Here is a 24,523-nt window from a genome sequence, read left to right on the forward strand (position 1 = left end):
CTTTGAGTTACCCATTCATACTGCTGGGCAGACAGAGGAGGGATGGTCCGGGGACAAAGCAAAACATTATTTGACAACTTTGGCTTTATTTTCGACATTTCTCAGGTGCTCTGATATTCTTGCATTCTTAAAATTCTAAGCATAAATGAAATTGCACTTTTTTCCCCATTTCGGGGAAGAGGTTTAAAGTAACACTGAAAAAACTCAACATGCTGACCGTCTTGATAAAACACAAATATTCCATCAGCCACGTACGACCTCGTGTCTAAATGAACATAAACCTCCGGCGATTAACGCGGGAACGAGGCACACGAGGTTCAGGAATGCTGCGGAGCTTTAAGATATCAAGGCGAGCGATTAGATATGAAGACCAGCGCAGGCAGCCAGGAAGATGCCACACCGGTGAAAACCTTAAAAAAGAAACTCCCATGGACATCGGATGTCCCCCGGCATCGCCGCAACCCCTCGTGAAACTAAATCGACAATATCCGTCTGCGGTGTTCTCTCGGGTTCGAACCACTGTGGCGTTTGGCGTGACGTCTCAAATTTCCCTCCACGTGCTGGGAACTTCTTCAGGTGTTCAGTTTCTGTATCCTGTTCCGGAAGTAGTTCCCAGCTCATGGATCAAAACATCCAACGCGACACTCGGACACATCAGGCCGGACAGCACGCGAGACGCAATCTGAAAGCACACCGGAGAGAGAAACCGCACGACCGTGAAACTCTACGGCAGTGGTGAACCAACGACGAACGGAACCGGGCAGAATCGTACGAGTCAATGGAAGGTAACGCAGGCCGCAGCACGGTGCAACACAGCAGGCGGCCGCTTCAGGAGGCACGAAATAGAGTCGAAGGCAAAGGAAACGAGTTTAAGTTCTGTACAGTATTTACAAACAAAATCATTTGTCGGGTCATCGTCCGACAGCAGCTTCGGCGTAATGAACACAATCTGGAGGTGCCACTCTCCCCGAGCAGAGAGGAGATGAAGACTGCTCACATCACAGCAGTTTCCAGTCGTCTTCCTTGTCGCACTTCTTTTGCTTTTTAAAGAAGATCCCAATTTTATGCTTGGCTTTTTCTTTCACTGTCAACGAAACGAGCAAAAAATACTGATCGTAAAATATAGGTTGCGACGATGTAAATAAAATCAATTGGGTAGAGAGGGCATCCCCAGCCGAGGGCAGGAGGAAGGATATGAACCCCACCAACAGATACAGTCTATACTAAACCCATGAGCAGACAGTATATACTAAACCCACTAACAGACAGCCTATATAAAACCTACTATAGCAAATTCATATTCTTTGGGTCTTTTGGTAAAGACACGTAGATTGAAGAAAAATAATAATAAAAAATCACAAAAATATCACGACGTTTCGATCGCAACACAAGCAATCGTCATCAGGTGAAAAACATATAGCGGGAGAGCTACTGAGTCAGGAACAAATATAGCTACGAGCAGACAGTCGATATGAACCCCACTAGCAGCCAGCTCACCGTTTAGAGGCGTCACAGAGCTGTCTTGCGTCAGCTGGTTCGACAGGTGCCGCGCAAAGCCCTTGAACAGGTCCTGTGGCCGTCATCGCCATCGCCACAAAGCAGTGTTAGTTGAACAAGCACAGGGAGACACGATCACTGCAGCAAAAGCATTCTCAAGAGCGCCACTGAAAACCAACCTATGGGCCGCCGTTCCACAATTTTAAGCGCTAAGAGCGAGGATGTCACTCTGGGTCAGGTTGGTCGGTACAGGTCAATCATGCAAGTCCGCTAAGACCTGAACAGCCAGGCTCACACCATGGTGTAGGCGCCGAATCAGACAGCTTCGCTTTCAGCTGACGAAACGGTGTTGATGTAAATTAAATTTAATTCAGGCAGTTTACCCACATAGGCCTCACCGAGAGTCAAGACTTCCTCTTTCACCAGGGTCCTACGCATTGGGATGTTTGACCAATGACATTCCAGGGAGTTTGGCTTCTCGTGGGAGGAATTTGGGGCGCTTTGAGAAAACTCACCACGCAGACAAAGGGGGGAAGACACTGAGCACTAGCATCTTCTTCTGGCCACACCTCGCAGCCCCACGCCGACAAAATCCGACAACCCCCTGGCCGTCATGCATCGAAGTACTAACCGGCCTCAACGTAGTGTCCCAGATCCAATGAGATCAGGTGCATTTTTATAACTATTCGTAATTCTCAGTGTTTGACCATACTTCTAGATTTGAAGCTTTCGTGACTGCAATGATTCATACTCGTAGGTTTTTTTGGTAAAGTCACGTAGGTAAAAAATAAAAATAATAATAGAAATACAATAATAATAAATGAAAATAAATCAATTAAATTTAATGTAGCTGTGACGGTCCCACCTGAAGACGGAGACTTGTGTTGCCTCCGAAACGTCGTGGTTTAATTGATTTATTTTAATTTATTATTATTGTATTTCTATTATTATTTGTATTTTTTACCTACGTGACTTTACCAAAAAAAACCTAAGAGTTTGACCATACTTCCCCGCGCCGGTCAGTTCGGGTTTGTGAAGAGGGGCACACCCACGACCGGTTCAGCTATCACTCGCAACTCGGGTGACTCGGGTTCATGGCGCAGTGAACGAGCTATCCACCACCGTCGTGGTGGCACTGCTTATTCAACGCAACATAACATGAGAACACAAAACAGGTGGAGGGAGCGAAACGAGCCGAAGATGTGAAGCTGGGTTCGCGTGAGTGTACAAGTGAAGCTCTATCAGAAAGAACAAAGGTGTTTTTTTTGTTTGTTTCCCAAATGAGGAATGAAAACTAAAAGAGTGTCAAGGCGACAGCAACCCTGTGGAACAGCGGCTTCTGGAAACCAAATCCATCCCCCCCTCCTCCTCCTCCTCCTCGTCCGAAATCAACGCACACTCCTTCCATCCTCCGATTTTATGACACGGGGACACTAAAAGTCTGCGCTGGTAATTACTCTGCCGCCTTATGCAGGCAACCGCAAACACCCAACACCGCTTCGTATGCGAACATTAAAAAAAAACGATCCGTTTAACGTTTCATAGTTTTTTCCCATTTGCTTGCTTTTTTCAAAATGTCATTTGCTTATCAAGTGACATTATTTACTTGTCCATCAGTACAAAACCTTTTAGCTGTATTGGCTCTTTAAATATTTTTGCTGCCAATGAATTCACTTGACTGCTACAGCCCCTATTTGCTCTCTACTGGTATTGGGCTCTGTGCGATTTTTACCGCATTTTCCACCAAATCTTTATTTACATACAGAGGCACAAGTTGTGCCTAAAATCGGTTGCATATCATCTCTTTTTACCATTTTGCAATTTGTTTTGGTTCCAAGTTTCCTTTGCAATCCTGATAATAAGAATCTTCATTTATACCTGGAGGAAGCCAATGAGCTATGAAGCTCTGTTTCATATATGTGGCAACACCGGGTTGGATTCGCAGCTACGGCTGACACTAGCGTAGATCAGCATGGTGAAGTTACGGCAGACAAATCCACGTGACTCACATTGCTGTGGGGAGAACTTTCATCCACCAGCAGAATTCACAAATCGCACATTTTTTTAAAATATTATTTTCAGACAATGAGAACCCGCACAACTGTTGCTACGTACGGCAGACAGTAAGTGACCAGCTCAGAGCTATGCTATTTATTTAACACCCTATGCGTTTGGAAAGATCAGCCAACGGCAGAACTGCGTGTGCACATCCCTTCTACGAGCCAACGTCCGTAACGAGAACTTGGTCTCATTGCGACACTGCGGCTGACACGAACAACGCTGGCGGCCTTAAGTAAAGGGAGGGGGGGGGGGCAAGGGCAGAGCGAGCTGCCGAGGTAAAACACGAATCCCACACGGGGGTTCCGCACGACTCACCTTTGACGCAAATTTCCCTTCCCTGAAGAAGGGCGTTAGCAGCTTCACCACCAGGTCGGCGGCCACCTTCAGCTCGACGCCGCCGCGGCCGCCGCCCTTCGCCCCTCCCGCTTTGTGGCCGATGGCGATGACGCTGTGGCGAGGTTCCGAGTGACCGCCGCGATCCGAGTGACCGCTGGGTTCTGCGTCACCCCGAGTCCCGACGTGCGCCTCCGCTGCAGACACTTTGGCGACTTTCTTGCACGTGGGGCTCTGGACTTCCTCGTCCTGCAACGTCCGTGAAAGTGGCCACTTTGTCACAATTCCCCCGAGGCAGGCACAGGCCTCGGCGTATGATAAGATGGTGTTGTCGAGAGACAATGTAACTTCCATGATGTAATATAACGAAACGTGGATTTAAATATATATCTTCATTATGCAGTGTGTCTCCAAGGGCGATAACCACATCGGGAGTCGGTAATCCTTTGGCATCTCATATGGTTATGTTTGGTTCCTGTTATATATGTAGATACTGCATCTGAAGACGCTGTACAGAATAGCAATACGCGCACATTACAGGGACACCAGGAGAAGTACGATATTTTTTTAATAAAAGTATGACTGAAATCACTTTATACATGGGGGAAGAGTCAGGAGGCAGAGGAGGATCTTGAGCCTGGACTTCAACAGGGGGCAGGGAGATGGCAGCACGGATGGGCAGGGAGAGAGAATTCTAGACTGCGGGGCCAGTAGCAGAGAACGAGCGATGTCCCATTGAGTGGAGGTCGACTGAGGGTTTTGCCAGAAGGCTTTTGTTGGAGCGGGGAGAGCAGATGTGCTCAAATCTGTGACCGACATTAAGATTTCATCTTACATTTACAATTTTAATTTCATTTTGCTTTCTGTTTGCATTGTATTTTTTTTGTCTGCACCGACATTATGTATCGTACTTTTGCCTATTTACATCTCAGGTCTAGTACAACTCAATTAGTGCTGTTTGGGTCCAGAATGAACACCTCATTCCAGACCCAAACATCATCGCAGCTCCTCCTGGCTTTGACATCCCTCCTCCTCAAAGATACCGGTGCAACCCTCAACTAGATTTAACAAATCATCAGGCCGCTGCACACATCTCCTTCATGAATGATAATTTAAAGACATAGCACAGAAGTGCAGATGTGGCCATGGAACCCAAACTATGGACCGCACAAAAGTAAATCACTGCAGTCTGCGCTCCTTCAACGGAGGAATAACAAAAACTCTACAAACTCTCCCCTGAAGCCCTCGAGTAGACCTCGACGTCTGGCATTCAGTTCTTTAAAAATATGTTTTGCCATCGTACACAAAGCGAGCGCTGTTTGTCGGTGACAACTTGGCATTTTGGGCTTGTGCACGGCAAAACTCTGATGAAATAAAATAAAAAGTCACTTCCTTACAAGAGAACCTCTTCTCACCGGGCCCTCACCCGCTCGCACGGTGCACACATCTCACACCCAAGGCTGTCACTTAAGCAAACCTTGAAGCGAAGGCGCTTGAGACGTTGTGTGGTGTGTCGCCCCGGGAGCGCCGTTTCTTTACTTGAGGCCACCACCGCACAGCTTCAACAAATCCACACATCTCGTTAACGTTAACATCCCCGCAACATCTCTCACACACACAAAATGCATTGAAAAGTGCACAGCAACCCTTGCTACAAATATATATGCATTTAGTAATTAGTTTTTTTGTTAATCAGAACAAAACCAACCTCGGTTCTTCTCGCAGAAGAGCTGTTACGCCACCGCCCTCAACCTTGGCAGTAGTTGCAGAGGACGATAATCCATTCCCCCCCTGTGCTCCCCTTCCTCGAGTGACACCCGTGAGAGATTCCGCGTCTCTGCCCAGCGGCGTTTCCACACCGCTTCTGGCATCGTTTGCCGTAACATCGGTCCCGTCGGCAGCGCCGGAAACTTGCACCTCCTGGCCATGAGCCGCACCGCAGGCCTCTGCGGATGACTCGGCACCGCCGCCACCACCACCACCACCACTACCGGGGGCTTTTCTCTCAAACATTTTCTTGATGTCCTGCGAGTTCTTCCTGGCGGTATTGGCGAGGGCTTGCCGCTTCACAGACAGCTTGTCAGAGCCGGAGGGCTGTTGCTTCACCTGGTCGCTGCTGTCGGCAGCTTCCCGTTTAAGGTTACGCGAATTCACCTTCGCGAGGTGTCGGTCCGTGGCGTGCGCGCCGTCATTGCCGCCACCGCGACCGGAACGAGCGCCGTTGGTGGACGGCGCGGACTCGGGGTCCGAATCCCACTCGGGCGCCACGTCGTGGGAACTCGCCGAATTAGATCCAGCGGGGCTCTCGGGACCCTGGGAACTCGCGAGCTTGAGCAAGTAGGAGGCCTTCTGGAAAGACTGGCTATTCAACGTCGGCTGAGCGAGGCTTGTGCGACTGGTCTTTTTCTGGACGCAGAGAAAGGGTTCACAATCAGTTTTTTGGTGAACAAACGTCAGTAAAAAAAACAACTTCATTTACTTCCATAATGAGGCAAGAATGTCTGTGTGTCCCGCGCGTGACGCCACTCCACGTCGGCCAGCCCCCCTCATTAATAATCATGGACAGGTTACGTCCTTCACATGGACACCCCCTCCATTAATAATAATTAGCAGGTGACGTCACTCCACATGGGGGGGGCGAGGCGCCTCCTCCCCCCTCCTCGGCGTCAACTCACAACCCTCACTACAAAGGCAGAACCCTCACGTCACGTGATCTCCCTAACGCTGTTGAGACATCGAAGTAAAACGACGTCATGATGAACAAGGGTTTATAACCTTTAAATGAAATAAGTCTGTGTCACCGCGGCCTTACAAATTGCACACGAATTGATGCAATGAATATCACGTCGCCGTCTGCTTTTCGGTTGCAAGTTTCAGATTTACTGCAATACACCCGTCCTTGGACGGGCAAAGGCTAGTATACGCACATATACGGTTAATCCGCTGCTAAGGAAGCAGTCTATAGGCAGATGTTGCTGTGCTGTCAAAACCGGTCCAGAGTTTTGAATCGATGCTGTTACATTTTTTTACGTGGAGAGACAGATATGTGAAGGAGACGTATTGTGTCTGCTCATCGATTTTGGGACTTATATTTCTCCACGACGCCAATAATGTTTTTTTTACGTTACTACTAACAGTGTATTAGATTACCCTGATCCGCTGCCTAAGGCACTCTTTGCCCAGACAGCGCAGCGGTACGTAGCCTGCGAGCGGTGGGATCCACGTGGCCTGACAGTGGTCGTAGCGGAATGACTGTCCGGGGTGGTGGGGGGAGTGGGGGCGTCGGGGAGCGGGGGGGGGTGCGGGGGATCGACTCACGGAGTAGAAGGAGGAGGACTGCGAGGAGGCGTCGAGCGACGAGCGGCGTTGTTCCTCCAGCAGGGCGCCGTTCAGCAGGCCCCGAGTCCACAGCTCGTGGGGCCGGGCCTCCTTCGTGTGCTGGCCGATCTCCGCCACCTTCACCAACACGATTCGGCAACGACGCGGTGCATCGCTTAGCTGGCACTGACATTTCATATTTTATTTTCATTTTATACATCGTCATTCATGACAATTGCATCCCACAACGCTGTACATGAATTACGCTGGTCAACAACAACAAAAATAATTTCTGGCCTGGACTTTTGCAGCTGTTTTAGACTAATTTCAGGGTGCCCTATTCCAAATCTGATCTCAGATTTGCTCTATCACATCTCATTTTATGCTATCGGCATACCCCATTTTCATTGATTTTACCCGAAATTAACTCTGTCACTTATGATTGCAAGTTGTTGCGAGTCAGTGACTGCTTTAGTGTTAAAATATGGTGCTGTATTTTTAGGATAGTGTGTTTATATTATCATTTTATGTAGATATCCACATTTATTTAATATTTTTCTTCTGCAGTTTTTATTGAAAATACAATATTTGATATCTCAAAAACCTGATGTGATAGACAAAAACTGATGCCAGATTTGGAATCAGCACCCCAAAATTACCTAAAAACCGTTGGAATACCTTATGCCAGAAAAAGTGTGTTGACCAGTGTTATATACGAGAGTCCATATCCTCTTGATAGCAACTGCCAAGCAAATGCAAACCCTCAGAAAGTACAAGTGAATAAACGACGCAAGAAATGGCACAAAAACAAAAAAGGCACAAACAACAAAAAACGTTATCACGACAGTGAGATTTGTCCAGAAAGTTACATCGCAGACCACAATCCCAACTTCTCACACGTCACCGAGCGAAGGGTGCATCGCTTAGCTAGCGTGGACATTCAGACACCCTTAGCTGGCTCGCAAACTCGTAAATTAATATTCAGTTGATGGGCGAGACAATCAGCTCGCACCGACACTTTAAACATGGCAACGTTCCTAATGTTGGCAACATCAAGTTGATTCTGTTCATAAAAATCATCATAATATAAATTTATACTGGAGGAAGAATCCGATGAGCTATGAAGCTCTTTTTCACAGATGTCAAGTCGGGGTGGGTAAGAACATTACAACAAACAGTACAAAAACACGACAGGAGTGAAAAGTGCAATGAATGTAAACAAATCACCCAAACACATACAAATACAACACTGAACCATCCCCATCCTACCAGGCACTGAGGCACTAACTTATTTTTCAGAAGCGACCTGGCCACAAATGACAGCTCAACAATGTGGCCCCATCATTTGGACATTTATAGCAGCAAAATAACCAGGTGGTGAGAATTCAACGAGACCAGGATGAGTCTCATTTGCACGAGGGACCCTGTAGTGGTTGTCTGCCAGCAGGGGTGGGTGGCAACGATTGCTAGGATTAATCACAATTGAGTTATGGGGGTAATTATTCGTGGGTAATTTTCGAATTTGGCAACAAAAAATGCAACACCTGAGAGCAACACACATACTCCTCTTTGGTTCTTTGGGTAAAGTCACCTAGGTAAAATAATTTTTTTTTTACGTTACTTTACCGAAAGAACCAAAGAGTATGGATCCTTGCAGTCACGAAAACTTCAAATCTAGCAACACACATCTTGAAGCTGGTAACAATTAAAACACCATTACACAAGTAGTGACTAATCCCATATCTGCATTTCCCATAAATATGCTAAATTCCTCTTGATATGCAAATTCTTTTGTCAAGGCGCTCTTCCCCCTCCAACCCAGCTTAAATATACGCTGCCAAGCCTGGTGGTGTTTATTCAGACGCTGTCTTTCCGACAGACCTGTTCTTCACCTGAGGACGGCTGCTTGCGTTGTGGCCGAAACGTCGTGATAATTATTTGATTGGTTTATTTTTATTATTTTATTATTTCCCTTCTACATGACTTAACCGAAAGAACCAAGAAGATTGTCTGGACACTTAAGACGTTTTGATTGAAATGCTGGTCACTTAAATACTCCCCCCACAAACACACAATTAAAATGTCTAACCCACTGACCGACAGTTGGCCATTTTACCTTCTTGAGACACATTGCCTTGTACAGGTTAGCCATTTTGCTGGCCTTGAAAATCTCATATTCCAAATCGATGGCATAGCTTCTGGCATCGACGTCCACTCCGTCACAAGTGCCGCTATCCAACACAAACACACAGCAACAGCAGCAGATGGCGATTTCAATAAGATAATGAGGTCAAGAGAGCGATGTCAACATGCCCTGAAGAGAAATAGAAAATGTTGTCGAGTGCAACCCGTTAATAGTATCCTAATCAGATACCCAGCATTTCTTTAAAACGTATCTCCTTCAAATTATTTACTTTGTTTGCTTAATGATCGAGGAAACACACCCACAAAACAAATCACAGCGGCAAACACACCAATACACCCTTACACACTCACACACTACTAAAGACAAATATCTTATGTGTAGCAAACACAGAATGTGGGGGCAAATTCTGATGAGGCACACGAGGTGGTGGTGTGGCCAGCACCACGCCTGGCCACCTTTGTATCCCCAGTGCTGACAATTACACCCTCCACCAGGTACTCATTTAAGGCTGAGTCGATGTTGGAGAGGGCCCAGGACTGGCTCGAGATATTCGTCACTGATGCTGGCCACGAGCGGGAATTGAACGTGGGTCGCCACGTTTGTAGCACATTGCGGCCAACCACTACACTACCGCTCCGCCTCACACCACAAAAAAGACAAAGATCCTCCGTATCGCCATCACAGAATGTTGGGGCAAGTGCTATTAGCGAGTACCTGTGAAGGCCGACACAGTACATGAGGGGGTGAGTGGCCAGCATCACGCCCGACCGCATTTGTCTCCCCAGTGGCGATGATTTTACACACCGCACCAGGCACTCGTTTGAGGCTGAATTGACCAAGGGGAAGCCCAGGACCGGTTCAGATAATCCTCACGGTGTTGGCCGTGAGCGGGAACCGAACGCAGGTCGCCGGGTTGATAGCGCAGCGCACTGACCACTACACTACCGCTCCCCCTCACACCAACACACACAAACACACGCACGCCAATATTAACCCCCCGGAAGGTTCAAGGATACGAACCCAGCTGATTGGGTGCGGCAGGTCTCGTTACCCTCCAGGGCCTCCAGCAACTTCTGCATGCAGTGTTCACGCACCTGCACACAGCAAGGACACCGCACACCGGCAATGACTGTCGCGCAAAAAACACATTACTTGGTAGCAGCGCGCAGGTGGGAAAAGTGCTGCCCCATGGTGTTGATCAGGGATCTTGGAAGTAGTTCTGCAACATCCGCCTCTGCGGACCTCGACTTTGAACGTTCGTCGCACGGCGACATGACACCAACAGCGCAGAGATAAAAGTTGGGGGAAAAGAAAGTGAATTCTACGGTGCAGGTTTTTCACGGTTGTCCTGGATAGCTCTCTCCGAGGTACATCGAGGTTGTTGCGGTGGCATTAAAATGTGGTGAATTAACACGCTCGGTGACACATGAAAATGTGCCGGAGAGGTACAAGAAAAGAAATGTGTTTTGAAAAGTCCTTCCTTCCAAATTCACACACGCGCTCACTGCTAAACCATTAGAGGCCAGCAGGCGTCACGACTCAAATACTTTATGAAGGGTATAATTTGGGCTTAATATACCTTGACGGTAAGCTTGGATACCTTCCTGCTGGAAGCGTCTAGGAGAGGGCAGTCGGGGTCTGAAAGACATTCACAAACGTGTCCATCACTGTTAGATCCCAAGAGGCTCCCCGGGTTATCTGCCCCTCCCCACCCACCTCATCAACCAGGAGGCGTCGGGTCTATGGGGCCTGGTGGATATTCGCGTGCGGTTGTTTTTTTGTCGCCCAACGTTCTGCAATGGGCCTTTTTCAGTGGCGGCTCGTGACATATCCACTAGGTGGGGCTAGTGGACACGTGGTGTTCTCATTAAGAAAAACCTCATCATGTTATTGGCCTTCCCATGAAATTTACGTAACTCTCTAATCTACCACCGGTAGGCATTTATAAACGATACGAAACAAAACAACAAAGCACTACAATGTAGATTCGTTAACTCAAATTGCTACCGCATTTTTTTCTCCAAATTACAATGAAATTAAATAAAAACTTGGAAAACAAATAATGAATGGGTGCAATCTTGCACAATACGTTTCAGCATCGTGGGAGAATACATTTACCGTACCCACAACCGTGTTTTTCAAAACGCAAGAGGATGACCACTGCGGAGATTGGATTGATAAAATCCGTGTGGGCAAGAATGGGTTGGGTGGTAGCATAGCAGGACCATTAGGGATGGCGAGGGTGCATGCAGACCTTAATCCACCAGCGGATACACAATGGCTGATACGGTCATGATGTGTGCCAGTTGAACTTCTTTCACACCGATCGTAGCCAACCGCGCTAAGCGGAGGTGCGGGGGAAGGACAACAAACTAAATGCAAAAAGCAGTTTTAAAGAAATGAGTTTTCAATGACGATGATGAAAACTTCTAAATGCGATGGGCATCTCTAAATGTTATCGTGAGGGGACAAGTGCATTTTCAATTAGAAGCCTGGTTCCGTTACAGGTGACAGACACCCAGATTTAAACCCAGGATATCTCAAGAGACCTATGCAGGCTCATCGTTCTGACACGGTTATTATTACCTCCCAGCAAGGCACCCAACGCTCCGAACTCTACAGTCGGCCACTTCACACAAGCGAGGGGAGGGGGGGGGAAACAACTTTCTGCGAGAAACACTTTGAATGCAGCACACTTACCTGGGGCCGAAAAATTATCTGCATCTTCATTCTGCAAGAGACGTACAAAAGGGAAATGGGTGTCATCCATAAGCATTACGAAGAGAACACTGATCTACACAACTGTACAACATTGAACAAATTATTTGGTGATACTGTTTTGGCAGTGGTGTAACAAGCACATAGCAAAAAAACAACACTTTCGACAATAATTCTGTCTTTAAAGATGTATATTAGGAAACATTTCTTAGCAATGCCACTTCTTCGCAGCACATGCCTCTCTGTGCTAGGGGGAAGGGCTGCTGTTGCCCCTAAACGTCGCCGTTTATACGTGTATATTTTTTTCCCTTTGAAGGCGCACCGGCTCGTGTCAATGAACACAACAGTCCAAGGCGTGAAAGTGAATATACGTGAGAGGAGAGTGATTGTACATGACGCATGCCATTCACAGGCCACGACGCACTCAAGTCTTGCAGATGCTGTTAGTTGAGACTGCACAGCCTGAATTGTACTGGCCAACAGCTACTTCGCCTGGCCAAGACCGGCAGGCAGGTTCACACGCAGTGGCTATGAACAACTCTCTCCAGCTTGGCCCACTTGTACCGGGTAGTTGAGCTGTACCAGCCGACTCATTTTTATCAGCTAATTGGCTCAGCAGCACCAGCTGATGAGTTAACACACCTGCACCGACGGCGCTGCTGCGACACTTATAAAGATAAAGATTCCCCGTATAGGCTTAACAGACTGTTGGGGCAAGTGCTGTTAGCGAGCACCTATGAAGGCCGGAACGGTACACGAGGGGGTGGGTGGCCAGCACCACGCCCGACCGCCTTTGTCTCCCCAGTGGCGATGTTTACACACCGCACCAGGTACTCATTTCAGGCTGAGTCGACCTAAGGGAGGCCCAGGACCGGTTCAGATAATCGTCACTGGTGTTGGTCGTGAGCGGGAATCGAACCCGGGTCGCCAGGTTCATAGCGCAGCGTAGCGCTAACTGCTACACTACCGCTTCAGCAGGAAGATGCGACACTTATACCACCCGACACAACTACACCAGCTGAAACACCCACACCGGCTGACTAAACATGACGACCCGAACCATCTGACTCACCTGCACCGGATGACTCGCCTCTCATACCTGCACAAGCACTACTCGCCTGCAACAGCCGACTCACCCATCACGCCTGCACAAGCGGTGAAGTTCACCGTGAAGCTGAAAGACCGACCTTGCGTAGGCTGATCTGGTGCCGATACAAGTCGTTCCACTCCTTCTTAAGCCTCAACGCCTCCTCCTGGTTGCCACTGCTGCTGCCGCCTTCATCATCTTCATCATATCTACAAACCAATAGGGCAGGGGGGGGAAATCGCTTTCTTTTATGAATCAACTGCAGACGGATTCAAAGCGATATCCGGTACCGGAAGCTGCAATAATAGCTTTTATCTTGTTGATTTAGTGCGTTTTGTGTTAGTGAGGCATTTGTTTCACGTAGATTTTATTTATTTATTTATTATTCCTCGGCTCTAATTCATGGCTCGTCGCTCGTCCTTGCAACAATGGCACAGATATTGTTCAGTAGAGATCTTGCTTACAATCGTGGTTACATAGGTCGCGATACAAACAGCAAGTATCGGTAGGACGTGTTTCACGCGTTACAGGAATATGGAACTTGTCAACTTGTCGAAAATTTAATTTAACAACGAAAGTAACGAGTTTTAGGAGCGAGCGGAGGTTTCTCACGGTCGGCAATGATTTAACCCCCCAAAATCCAACGCGACGACACCGATTCCACAACAGTCCGTTAAGACTTTGGTCGGTGGCTGCTCACGATCCCCCGCCCCCCCAACACAGATCGAAGCCGCCCGCCGCAGTTACCGCTCAAAGCCGTATCCTCGCCGGCCCCCGGCGTACAGGTCCCGGTCGAAGCCGAACGAGCCGCTCGCTTTCTGCGGCTGCTGGATGGCGGTTCGACCAAACGATTTGCTCGACCCCGCTTTCTGCAGCGCGTCCAAATCCTGGACCAACAACGCCGGGTCCTTGCAGCTGTCGCACACGCTGCGGCAGTCAGGTATGTTGTCTCCAAAGTAGCGAGCGATCGCCTTGTGCCTGCACCTGCGGTCAGCATCAGGGACGGCGGAAGGCAACGGTGGCGAGGAATCGTCGGTTATCGTACGGCAGCCCGGGAATGAAGTGCAGACGAGCAGCTTATGCTCCCGTGAATTGTGTTTGCTTATTTGTTTATTTGAGAGGTTTCCAGCATGGACCGAGAAACAATATCTTTCAAGCGTTAGGGAACGGGCTGTGGAAGAGGTTATCACAGAACTGTTACCTCCATCCAATCTTAAGGGGGCAGCTACCACTGGGGATGCCCTCCTTTCAAATAAACATTTGGGATGAGCTGTGATGTTGAGTGCTCTGAGAAGCCCCAGAGTACGGGAGGGCACTATATGTGTAAAATAAAATCATGATCATGAAGAACTGTATATTCATTATTATCAAGCTTTGAGTGCAACAACGATTGCAAATGTTGGCTTCACGCGTTGACGCATATGACCACACGTTTGAAAAGGCTTACCCAAGTTTCTCACAAAAGTTGACCAACGCTTCAAATCCAGCCATGGCTGCCTTGTCTGTTTCTGAAACCTTTCCTGTATCATCCTGGAACACAGAGAAAAATACTTTGCACTAATCTGACAAAAGCATAGAATAATAGTAGCATAGATTTTGCTGAGCTGAATGCCACTGTCCAACTCATTATTATTCTTTATCCTTAGCATCCATTGCAAACTCAGAATTCCTCACGTTACAAACAACGCAAACCAAATATTTCAGACGCATAAACGGGACATCATAATAAGAGCACGCGTGATAAAAAAAAATAGATTAAAAGGCTTACCTTTTTTTTCTGGAAGAAGAAATAGCGAGGGAGAGAAACCAACAAGAGAAACATGTCAGAGAAGGCCCATGCACGTGACATCGCGGCGACTCAGCGGCACCATCACGTGACTGCATCAGAATGTCAGAATATCAGAATCTGTAATCATACGGGAGGAATCCGATGAGCTGTAAAGATCTTCTTCACAGATGTCCAGTAGGGGCGGGTAAGAACGTTACAACAAGAAACATCACAAAAACACGATAGTGGTGCAAAGTACAAGAAAGGTAAAAAATAAATAATAAAAATAATAGAAATAAAATGATAAATCACGACGTTTCGGAGGCAACACAAGTCTCCGTCATCAGGTGGGACCGGCACAGCTCAATTTACTTGATACAGTAAATTTACCGTTAGCATCCAAATTTACTGTATCAAGTAAATTTAGCTGTGACGGTCCCACCTGATGACGGAGACTTGTGTTGCCTCTGAAACGTCGTGATTTATTATTTAATTTCTATTATTTTTATTATTTATGTTTATTTTTTACCTACGTGACTTTACCGAAAAAACCTAAGAGTATAAATCACACAAACACAGACCCCCGCCCCCACACTCTCTCACTCCCATCACTTGGAAGTTTGCCTGTGCATTTCGAGCATGCTGCTTCCCACTCCCCTCTGACCCACGCCCCGCCCCCACACTCTCTATCCTGGGCTCCTCCCCCCTCCCTCATCCATATAATCCCTTGTTACAAGCAGCTCTGTTGCCTATCTCAGCAATTGTTTCTTGCTGTGGTTGTCCACACCTGATGACGGACGCTTGTGTTGCGCCCGAAACGTAGTGATTTAATTTACTTCTATTTATTTTAAATTGTATTTTTCACCTACGTCACTTTACCGAAATAACCAAAGAGTATCGATCCTTGCAGTCACGAAAACTTCAAATCTAGAACATACAAATAAAACTAAACGATCCCCATCCTACCAGGCAAAGCCAACTGAGCTATTAACTTATTTTTTAAGCGACGTGGACACAAATGACAGCTCAAGAAAGTGGCCCATCATTTGGACATTTATAGCAGCAACATAATCTAAATAATCTCAACGCAAGTTTCTAAATGTGGAAGGAAAACCCGAGGGACCCGGAGAAAAAATCCACAGGGAGAGAGACGCAAACTCCAAATATAAAGGCGTCAGGGTCGGGATCGAACCCCCGACCTCCTGCATACCAGGCGAGGGAGTTAACATCTCGCCACCGAATCGAAAACAATTTCGAACAGAATCGTGTGGCAACAACCGGGTGCCTGGCCAGCCTAGTAGAATCGCCATTGAATCTTACGGCCAATGGCCTAAATTATTCGACACCCGGTTGGAATTGACCCTGACACCAGCTGGCTAATATCAACCACAATTACCATGGCCGATGCCTAGTGGGCCAACAAGTAAACCCGTAAAAACAAAGTTTTTCACTATAAATCCTTTATATGCGTGGCGGCTAGAGTCTTCTCGTCCTCTGGCTTGAGATGGCTGCCACCTATGGGTCAGATGATTGCCTGCCAGTATTAAGCAATTGGTAATTAAATATTTAATTTGTTTTCCCTAAACAGTGCAAAATTTTGGGAATTTTTTTTTCACGAACATTAATTGTCTCGCACAACGAGTCTGTGTGGAAAATGTCAGCTCGATTGGATGAAGGGAAGTGGGTTAAAAAACGACGGAAAGATTTGCACGGTCGTAAGCAAGCAAGCACGCAAGCAAGCAAGCACGCAAGCAAGCAAGCAAACTTAATATAAAGGATTTAAAAATATATTCGCCTGTGGAGGACGCGGAGATCGATCCCGCGACCTTTGGCATGGGAAGCGAGGGCGCTACCAACTGCGCTACTCCGCCACGGCCTGTGGAGGGGTTACGCTCTGGGCTCTTACACTCTGATGTTCAGCCAAAGCCATGAATGCGTTCTATTTGAATATATGTAAAATAAAAAATTTTTGCCTAAAAAGTGTACAATTTAGGGAATTTTTTTTCACGAACAATAATTGTCTGGCACAATGAGTCTGTGTGGAAAATGTCAGCTCGATTGGATCACGGGAAGTGGGTTAAAACACGACCGAAAGATTTGCACGGTCCTAAGCAAGCAAGCAAGCACGCAAGCAAGCAAGCACGCGAACTTAATATAAAGGATTTTAAAAAAATAGCCTGATATCCACCCCAAATTCTGGCATGGCAGTCATGAGAAAAGTAAAACAAAAACACAACAGCATGTTATTATAGTGAGTGCTGCATATGCCCATAGGGTAAAGGCTTGGCTGTGGACAGACTTGTGATGTAAGACCTTGCTTGCAGCGATGTCTTTGGAGATGAGGAAGCTGACTTGGCCCCGCTCCTTACGGCAGTAGTAGAGGCGGCAAAAGGCGGGCTTCCCGTCCCTCCCCGCTCGCCCCGATTCCTGGTAGTACCCGGCCATCGACTTGGCAATGTTCCAGTGGGCCACAAATCTTTATATACAAGCATCGCGCACAGGGAGACAGGTCCAACAACACAACCATCAGATGCCTCCTAATCATGTTACATTGATGACCACACTTAAAGACCAGGTTACGAATGCTTCGGATAAGATTTTGAGCACAAATTTTTCATATTATTCAATTGGGATTACACACAGTCATCATTGCACCCCCCCACCCCCCCCCCCCGACTGCTAAACTTTGGCAGGACCCTCCTGAAAAAGTAACGAATATCGGCAAGGCTTTCCTCCATAAACACGCATAATTACAATAAAAACAACAAATAATCAATCACCAATACACGCACGGTCAATTCGTGTGGGGATGAACGAAAGACGTAATTTAAAAAAGATCAATTTATGCATCATAACACACACGTGTGTGTTACCTCCCAACTGCCAATGAGCAATGCCCGGTGCAGTGCAGAGCTCCAACCTGACATTGGCCTTGTCCACACCCATGCCGAAGCTGATGGTGGCCACAATGACGGGCGTCTCTCCCTCCATCCACTCAACCTGCACCCTGCTTCTGTCGTCCGCCTTCAAGCCTGAAGAAGCACAGCGGCGACCACGCGTCTTTCCAACAAAGGCCGACGATCCTGCGGCACTTGTTCAACAAAGCGCGACCCCGCCGGCGAGACCGAGAAGTTCGAAAAAAAAGGCCCAGGGTTAGTGCTCGCTCAAAAACAAATGCCGCTTGAAAATATCGGCCGAGTAAGTCCAACAGGCCAATGGGCTAAAGGAATTGTGTTATTTACGTATATTCTCATAAATGTTTATATTCTCACCAATGGTAAGCGAAATCATAAGTCACAAATCAATGATGAATGAGCATTATGAAATAAATAAGAGTCTCAGAAGGCGATCCAAAAAGAAGGCTTCAATTTGTCTGGGGGGAAAATACCATACCTCCCTAAGAATGCTCGGTCAATCCTGACTGTATCAGGCATTAACAACTCAAAGAATCCCAAGAGAGTCAGTCTGACTTACTGAGATTCAGCCCTTCAGAATGAATCCTAGGAATTCCAAAGGGGTCACACTCTGGCTATGAAGCACTGATGTTCACACATAACACCGGGTACGCAATTAAGTACGAGTCATTTTAGGGGAAAGCCCAGGCCTTGTTTTGTTATTACTCCGCACTGATGTTAGGCATGGTCAGGAATCGAACTAATGTCGCCAGATTTCGCACAAGTAGGCTACTCACTGTAAAACAGCTCTACGCAGAGCTACACATGCACACAAGTGCAGCAATAAGACATCCCCACCAGAAGCTTCCTTTGAAATATAATGAAAGTGACCGCTTAGAATATGCAAGCACTCAATAAAAGAGGGCACACACCTGCATGGTAAGCCTTGGTCTTTACCCCTCTCTTGGTGAGTTCATAGGCCAACATATCGCAGGATTCTCTGGTGCGAGAGTAGACAATCCCACTGCCATCAAAGCCCTAGCACACGGCACAAAGACAAAGATTCCCCATTGAGCCTTTGTCAAACTGCTGGGGCAAGTGCTGTTAGTGGGCACCTATTAAGGACAACAAATGATACCAGGGGGTGGAGTGTGGCTTGTATCAAGGCCTGCCAACTTTGTCTTAAAAATTCTGACATTTACTCGCTGAAAGATAATTAATGTTTTAAAGTTCGAGTCAACCTCGGGGAATGCCCAGAGCCGGTTCATCGCCAGGAATAGAACCCCAATGTAGAAGCAGTCACAAGACGGTAACGCAAGCAATGGTCCAATGGTCACAGTAACCATGCTTTTACAGTACACAGAAACAGTTCACGGCAGGATACAATGTCACAAAGTGAATAAGCAAAATTTTACATCCAAATGTCAACCACATGCTGGGTTAAGGGTGTCGCTCATTCTGTGCGGGTTCATGAAAGAGCAGGGGGGTGGCCCAGGACTGGTTTAAAGATCACTTGGCACATATATTCGCTGTGGCTGGATATCAAACTCAAGTTACCAGGTTCATAGTGCAGTACACATCGCTGCACGACTGCTCCTACTTAATTTAATTTATTATTACACCTTTACCTAGGAAATTCTACGGCACTTTGAAATACGGTTTGCATGACGCTGTGTAAAATCATTCATTTGTATTCACGTATCAATCTTCCGAGACGAACGTACCCCAGCTGCATTCTTCTTCCCCAGGGCTTTGAGGCAGAAGTGCGTCAGGTCCTTGTAAGGGTCCTGAATGACCTCCTTGTAGCTCACGTTGTAAAAGAGGTTTGGACGAAAGCAGGAGCTTTTGAAAATCGCCGGCTTGTCCAAGCTCAGGATAGACACAATGTCCTCTTGCACCTGCGAGAAGTTAACAAAATAAGAAAATATGTTCAAGTTATGCTACGCGAGCAGCAGCCTGCATGCTCCCTAATACCTCCGCCATCTTCCAACTTGTTTTTCACCCCATTGTGGATTTTTGTTTCCAGCTGGTTTAATTTTCTCCCATTAATTTTCTTTATTTAATCACACTGACCAAACAGTCCAGACTTAGCTGACCTAACTTCTTGACACTCTGTTATAAATTCCCGTCTCCAACTCGTACATCCATTCTACCTGTCTCTGAGCGATGAAGAGGGGCCAGTGCCCGAAACGTCAACCTATTATATATATTTCCTGTTTAAGGTCACAGTGTTCAAATGCACAGGTTTGGAGATGAAGGTTTTGAGGAGACTTGAAAGCAAAGAGAGAGGGACAAGGTGATATGCCTCGGGAGGTAATCCCTGAAACACAATCAAAAAGCTATGAAAAACTGATATCACGTTGTCATAGCCCGAAATATGATATCACACACAGTGTCGTGAAAAAAGTATACATTGGCAAATCTTAGTGCTATTTAAAAACGATCATGTGACCCGCTGGTGGTCCCCACCTGGGTGGGCACTGAGCCTAGTTCTCCCCCTTCGCTGGGTCCTGTCGCGCCGAGCTCGGCCTGCTGTTAGCGGAATTTGTTCCCCCCTTTGGTTGGTGACCGGCGCTTTGTATCGGGCTCGCGTTGAGTTGAACATTTTTTTCAAACGGTCTGGCAGGAAGGCACGCACCTGTTTTGTGGCCGTAGCGGTCAGCGCAACGCAGGGCACGCCACGCAGCAAGGACCTCAACCGGCCCAGCTTCAGGTAGTCGGGCCGGAAGTCGTGACCCCACTGAGAGACGCAGTGTGCCTCGTCCACCACCAGGCAAGACAGCAGCTGGCGCGACGCCAGCCGACCCAGGACGGCGCCGAAGCTTTGCGTGGCGGCCATCTCGGGCGTGATGTAGAGCATCTTGAGGCTCGGCGGGTCGGCGTGCAGGTCCTCCACCACCGCCTGTCGCTCATGCGCTCCCATCTTCGAGTTGAGCGTCCGCGCTGGGATGTTGAGCTGGTGCAGGTGCTCCAGCTGGTCCTGTGTTCAGTGGAGACATTTGTTTCTAACTGCAATGCTCGAAGTGCTCTCCTAAGGTAAGGGTTAGAGTTTTTTAAGGACTAATGCATACATACTAGAATGAGAATACGATGAGCACTCATCATTATTATTATACTGCCAATTCATTATTACAATCAGAATTCCTGAATGAAGGCCTCCCCACGCTGCCAGCAATCCCCCATTATCCGGTGACATACCAATCCACCTAACACTTTTGCCCACGAGCTGATTTCATCACTCCATCTCCTCAGCGGGTGGGATAAAAAAATGTGTACTTTAGGAAATGGACTTTTAGGCATGTTAAACTTCTTTCGCACAGTACGAAGCCTGCCGTGCTAATTGGGAGGTGCGGGAGAAGGACGACAAACAAAACACAACAAAACAAACTTAACCTGGATGAGGGCAATGAGTGGACAGATGACGAGGGAGACCCCGGGCGCCATGACCGCTGGCAGCTGGTAACACAGCGACTTCCCGGCACCGGTCGGCATGGAGACGAACACATCTTTGGTCCCTAGACACAGCAACACATGGGCAACACTTAACTCCTGCGGGCTCTAATACCTCTTTCACCAGCCCGCACCAACCACTGCGGTTATGTGCAGCCAAACAAACCCCGTGTATGTATGTTGAGCTTCTTTCGCATCGTACGCAGCCAACCGTGCCTAATGTGAGGCGCGGGAGAAGGTCGCCGCATTGGTGAGGCTTTAAACCAGCAGTGGAGTTACAATTGGCTGTTCATGTGGATTCTACACAAACACACAACTACAGTAGTCCAGGCTGAAAGACCGTGTCCAATGAAGCGCAGTGCTGAATTTAAAACAACGCGGAACGAGCGTGTATATCTTTGTTTAATGCGGGCAGGGGTTTACATACGAACATTTAGACGGGTACGATACAGTCGATGTTCAACTTTTAAACTAACGTTAGGAAGGCCTTTATAATTAGATGCAGGGAAGCAAGCTGTAGCCCAAATACACAAGTATCTTCCACGACTCTGTTTTCAAAGCTTGCGTACTAATTATGCAGGTCATAATTGACATGGGGTGTATACGTCATACAAAGGGGCAGACAATCATGTGAAATCATCCCAATTCAGGATAATACTGCATCATTACACTCAAATATGACGTCACAGATCTCTGCCCCCCCCCCCCCCCAAATAAAACATGCTTCAAATCGCTTTAAACTATTGTCATTGTAGTGCGTATTTAATGTGGCGCTGCACTCTGATGTTGTAGGAGAAAACATTTATTAGAAAGTATATTTAATTAAGTAGAACGTGTTGTCTATATTTATTTAAAGTTGCGCATTTTGATGTGACGTCACATTTCTCAAACGCCCCCCCCTCGTCACACATCGTCACAAATCTCTGACCCCCCCCCCCAGGTGCGTGACGTCATTTATGGACGGCCCCTAACCACGTGACTGGTGTACAAGTCAGGTTAATCAATAAAGTGTCTCTTAACCCCAATTCTACTCCTGATAAACCATCTTTTGTCTTTGATAGTAACCTTTGCACTTCACTATTCAAATATTACTTTAATCCTAAGCTGTATATCGATCTATACCATCGGTATCTTACACCCATTACCTGTACGTGTTGTCTATATTTATTTAAAGTTGCGTATTTTGGTGTGACGTCACATTTCTCACCCCCCCCCCCCGGTGCGTGACGTCATTTATGGACGGCCCCCCAAGTACCGAGGGGGCCACAACCACGCTGAGAAACGTCGCGTGGACAGAGCAGCACACAGCGTTACACACAGACACCCCCCCCCCATTCCTATTCCCATTCATCCGGAGCACACGAAGCACACCAAGACCCATCTCCAAAGTGACCCCACAACGCTCCATCTCCTTCCACGCGTCATCCTCCTCACTCACTCACGTGCGCGCTTCTGCGGCCGTCTGGAACGCTCTTCCTTCCGATGTTAAGAGGAAGCCACTTTGGGCGATGCACTTTTTTTTTAAATCGAGCTTGTAAACGAATTTCTTTAGAACTGCCTTCATGTGTTTTTTTAGTTTGTTGTCATTTTGGCACGTACGGTGCGAAAGAAGTGCAACATACATACAGAACCTCAAACTCTCATCCCATCCACGCAGAACCCATAAGACATCACCCCCTCCACCTGGACCCCCCTTCCAGGACCCCCATGACCCCCATCACTTTAACGGAGATCCCCCTATAGGACCATTCAACACACAGATACTCTGGGCTCACTCCACTCGGACCACGACAGCCACAACAGCCACGGCCCCCTCCCCGTAACCCCGCAGGAAGCCAAGCAGGGACCCCCTCTAACGACCCCCTTTACGAACCGCTCGCCACGGCGCGGGCCGCGTCCTCCTGCAGCGCGGACCTGAAGGCCTCGAATCCGAACACCCGGCCCAGCGTGTCGCGCACAGGGTCCATGCTCACCCAGCCACGAGTTTAACAGAATAGCACCCCCCCCTACCGCATCTTCTACCGGGGTAATGGAACAGTCCGCGGCAGGGTCTGTGCTGCCGGGGTGATGACGCGGCGGACGCGACCACTACGACCGCTCAGGAGGGGGGGGGGGTTCTTGTTGTGAGCGTTCATATTTGCTTACATGGTGGTGGGACTGTAGTTCAGTTATTGGTTTCGTAATCGTTTCCTGTGGTTATAATTGGATGCGTCGGTTTTATTAACCGTAAAACTGGATATGAACTCGTACTCTTAGGTTTTTCGGTGAAGTCACGTAGGTAAAAAAGAAATAAGGAAAAAATAATAGAAAGTATAATGAATTATCATTTTTTATTTTATTTTTTATTTTTTACCTACGTGACTTTACCGAAAAACCTAAAAGTATGAATTCTTGCAGTCACGAAAGCTTCAAATCTAGAATGGATATGAACTGTGCAGCAGTTGGTGACACGGATAAGATATACAGTACAGTATAGAAGTGATGGTGCATGGGTGTGTGTATTGAAGTATTGTAACAGATTAATTTCGGGACAAACTAAAATAATGGTAAGCGAAAGCCAATAGGGATACACGGGGGAAACGGAATGCCCATAGGTTAACATTGGGAATACGGAATGTCTATAGGGTTGCATGGGGAAAACGTAATTCCCATGTGGACATTGGGAATACAGTTCCCATAGCGTTGCAGTGGGAAAACGGAATACATGGGCAATACGGAATGCCCTTAAGTTAACATTTGGAGAGATTGAAAATATTGGAAAAACGGGTTGCCCATAAAATTACATGGGGCTGGGAATCGCTGCAGTAAACTATACAGGCACATTTTAACATTTCTTTGTGTTGATTACTTGTGTTGACATTTGAATGAACCCGATACTTTAATATTTTATTGATTATATTTTACGTGAACTCCGAGAAGTGGTGGTGCAGTTGTCGATACCCGCCTTACTGTGACCCAGATAACCCGAGTTTGATTTCTAGTGGCGAGTCATATCTGAACTGGTCTTAGGCATCCCTTTACCAACCTGCATTGACCAGCATGGTGAAATATCACACAAACCCCCATGACCGACACAGCATATGAGTATGACTGTCAAAAAATCTCAGAAATGCAATGTTTATTCTCACCAGGTTACTACGTGGCCTAACCCAATAATAAATTACAAATCAACATGCACTTATTTCCTTGAGTTCCCATTAGCTTAAGTTGTGATGTATACACTTGTGCAAACTTGAAATTACTGCCATTAA

At 47.2% G+C, this 24,523-nt stretch overlaps 1 protein-coding gene across 2 annotated transcripts; it reads right to left on the reverse strand.

The window, feature by feature from the left end:
• Positions 1–66: 66 nt before the first annotated feature.
• Positions 67–23,304, reverse strand: RECQL5 (RecQ like helicase 5). 2 transcript variants are annotated; one of them, XM_078610888.1, is made up of 21 exons: positions 23,146–23,304; positions 21,216–21,337; positions 20,461–20,802; positions 19,547–19,720; positions 18,755–18,860; positions 17,849–17,960; positions 17,242–17,404; positions 14,608–14,690; positions 13,908–14,144; positions 13,261–13,369; positions 12,056–12,086; positions 10,935–10,993; positions 10,376–10,449; positions 9,326–9,440; positions 7,210–7,347; positions 5,600–6,297; positions 5,369–5,450; positions 3,874–4,140; positions 1,498–1,570; positions 998–1,084; positions 67–682 (listed from the first exon to the last, which is right to left on the reverse strand). In XM_078610888.1, the coding sequence occupies exons 1-20, from the start codon at positions 23,237–23,239 to the stop codon at positions 999–1,001; spliced, it is 3,165 nt and encodes a 1,054-aa protein (XP_078467014.1). In that variant the 5' UTR covers positions 23,240–23,304; the 3' UTR covers positions 67–682; position 998. The 2 variants fall into 2 exon arrangements, with proteins under 2 accessions (XP_078467014.1, XP_078467015.1); XM_078610889.1 differs by having other exon boundaries at positions 23,187–23,262.
• Between the last annotated feature and the right edge of the window lie 1,219 nt (positions 23,305–24,523).

This window comes from Lampetra planeri, chromosome 35 (genome assembly GCF_965212315.1).
Source record: "Lampetra planeri chromosome 35, kcLamPlan1.2.h2, whole genome shotgun sequence".
In the NCBI taxonomy this organism is placed as follows: domain Eukaryota; kingdom Metazoa; phylum Chordata; class Hyperoartia; order Petromyzontiformes; family Petromyzontidae; genus Lampetra; species Lampetra planeri.

Excerpts from the sequence above, each read along its gene's own strand:
- RECQL5 (XM_078610888.1), bottom strand. The coding sequence starts at position 23,239 with ATGGACCCTGTGCGCGACACGCTGGGCCGGGTGTTCGGATTCGAGGCC. Across the intron at positions 19,721-20,460 it reads CCGCTACGGCCACAAAACAG|GTGCAAGAGGACATTGTGTC; the intron begins GTGCGTGCCTTC and ends AACTTCTCGCAG. Across the intron at positions 4,141-5,368 it reads TCAAGCGCCTTCGCTTCAAG|GACGAGGAAGTCCAGAGCCC; the intron begins GTTTGCTTAAGT and ends CGGACGTTGCAG.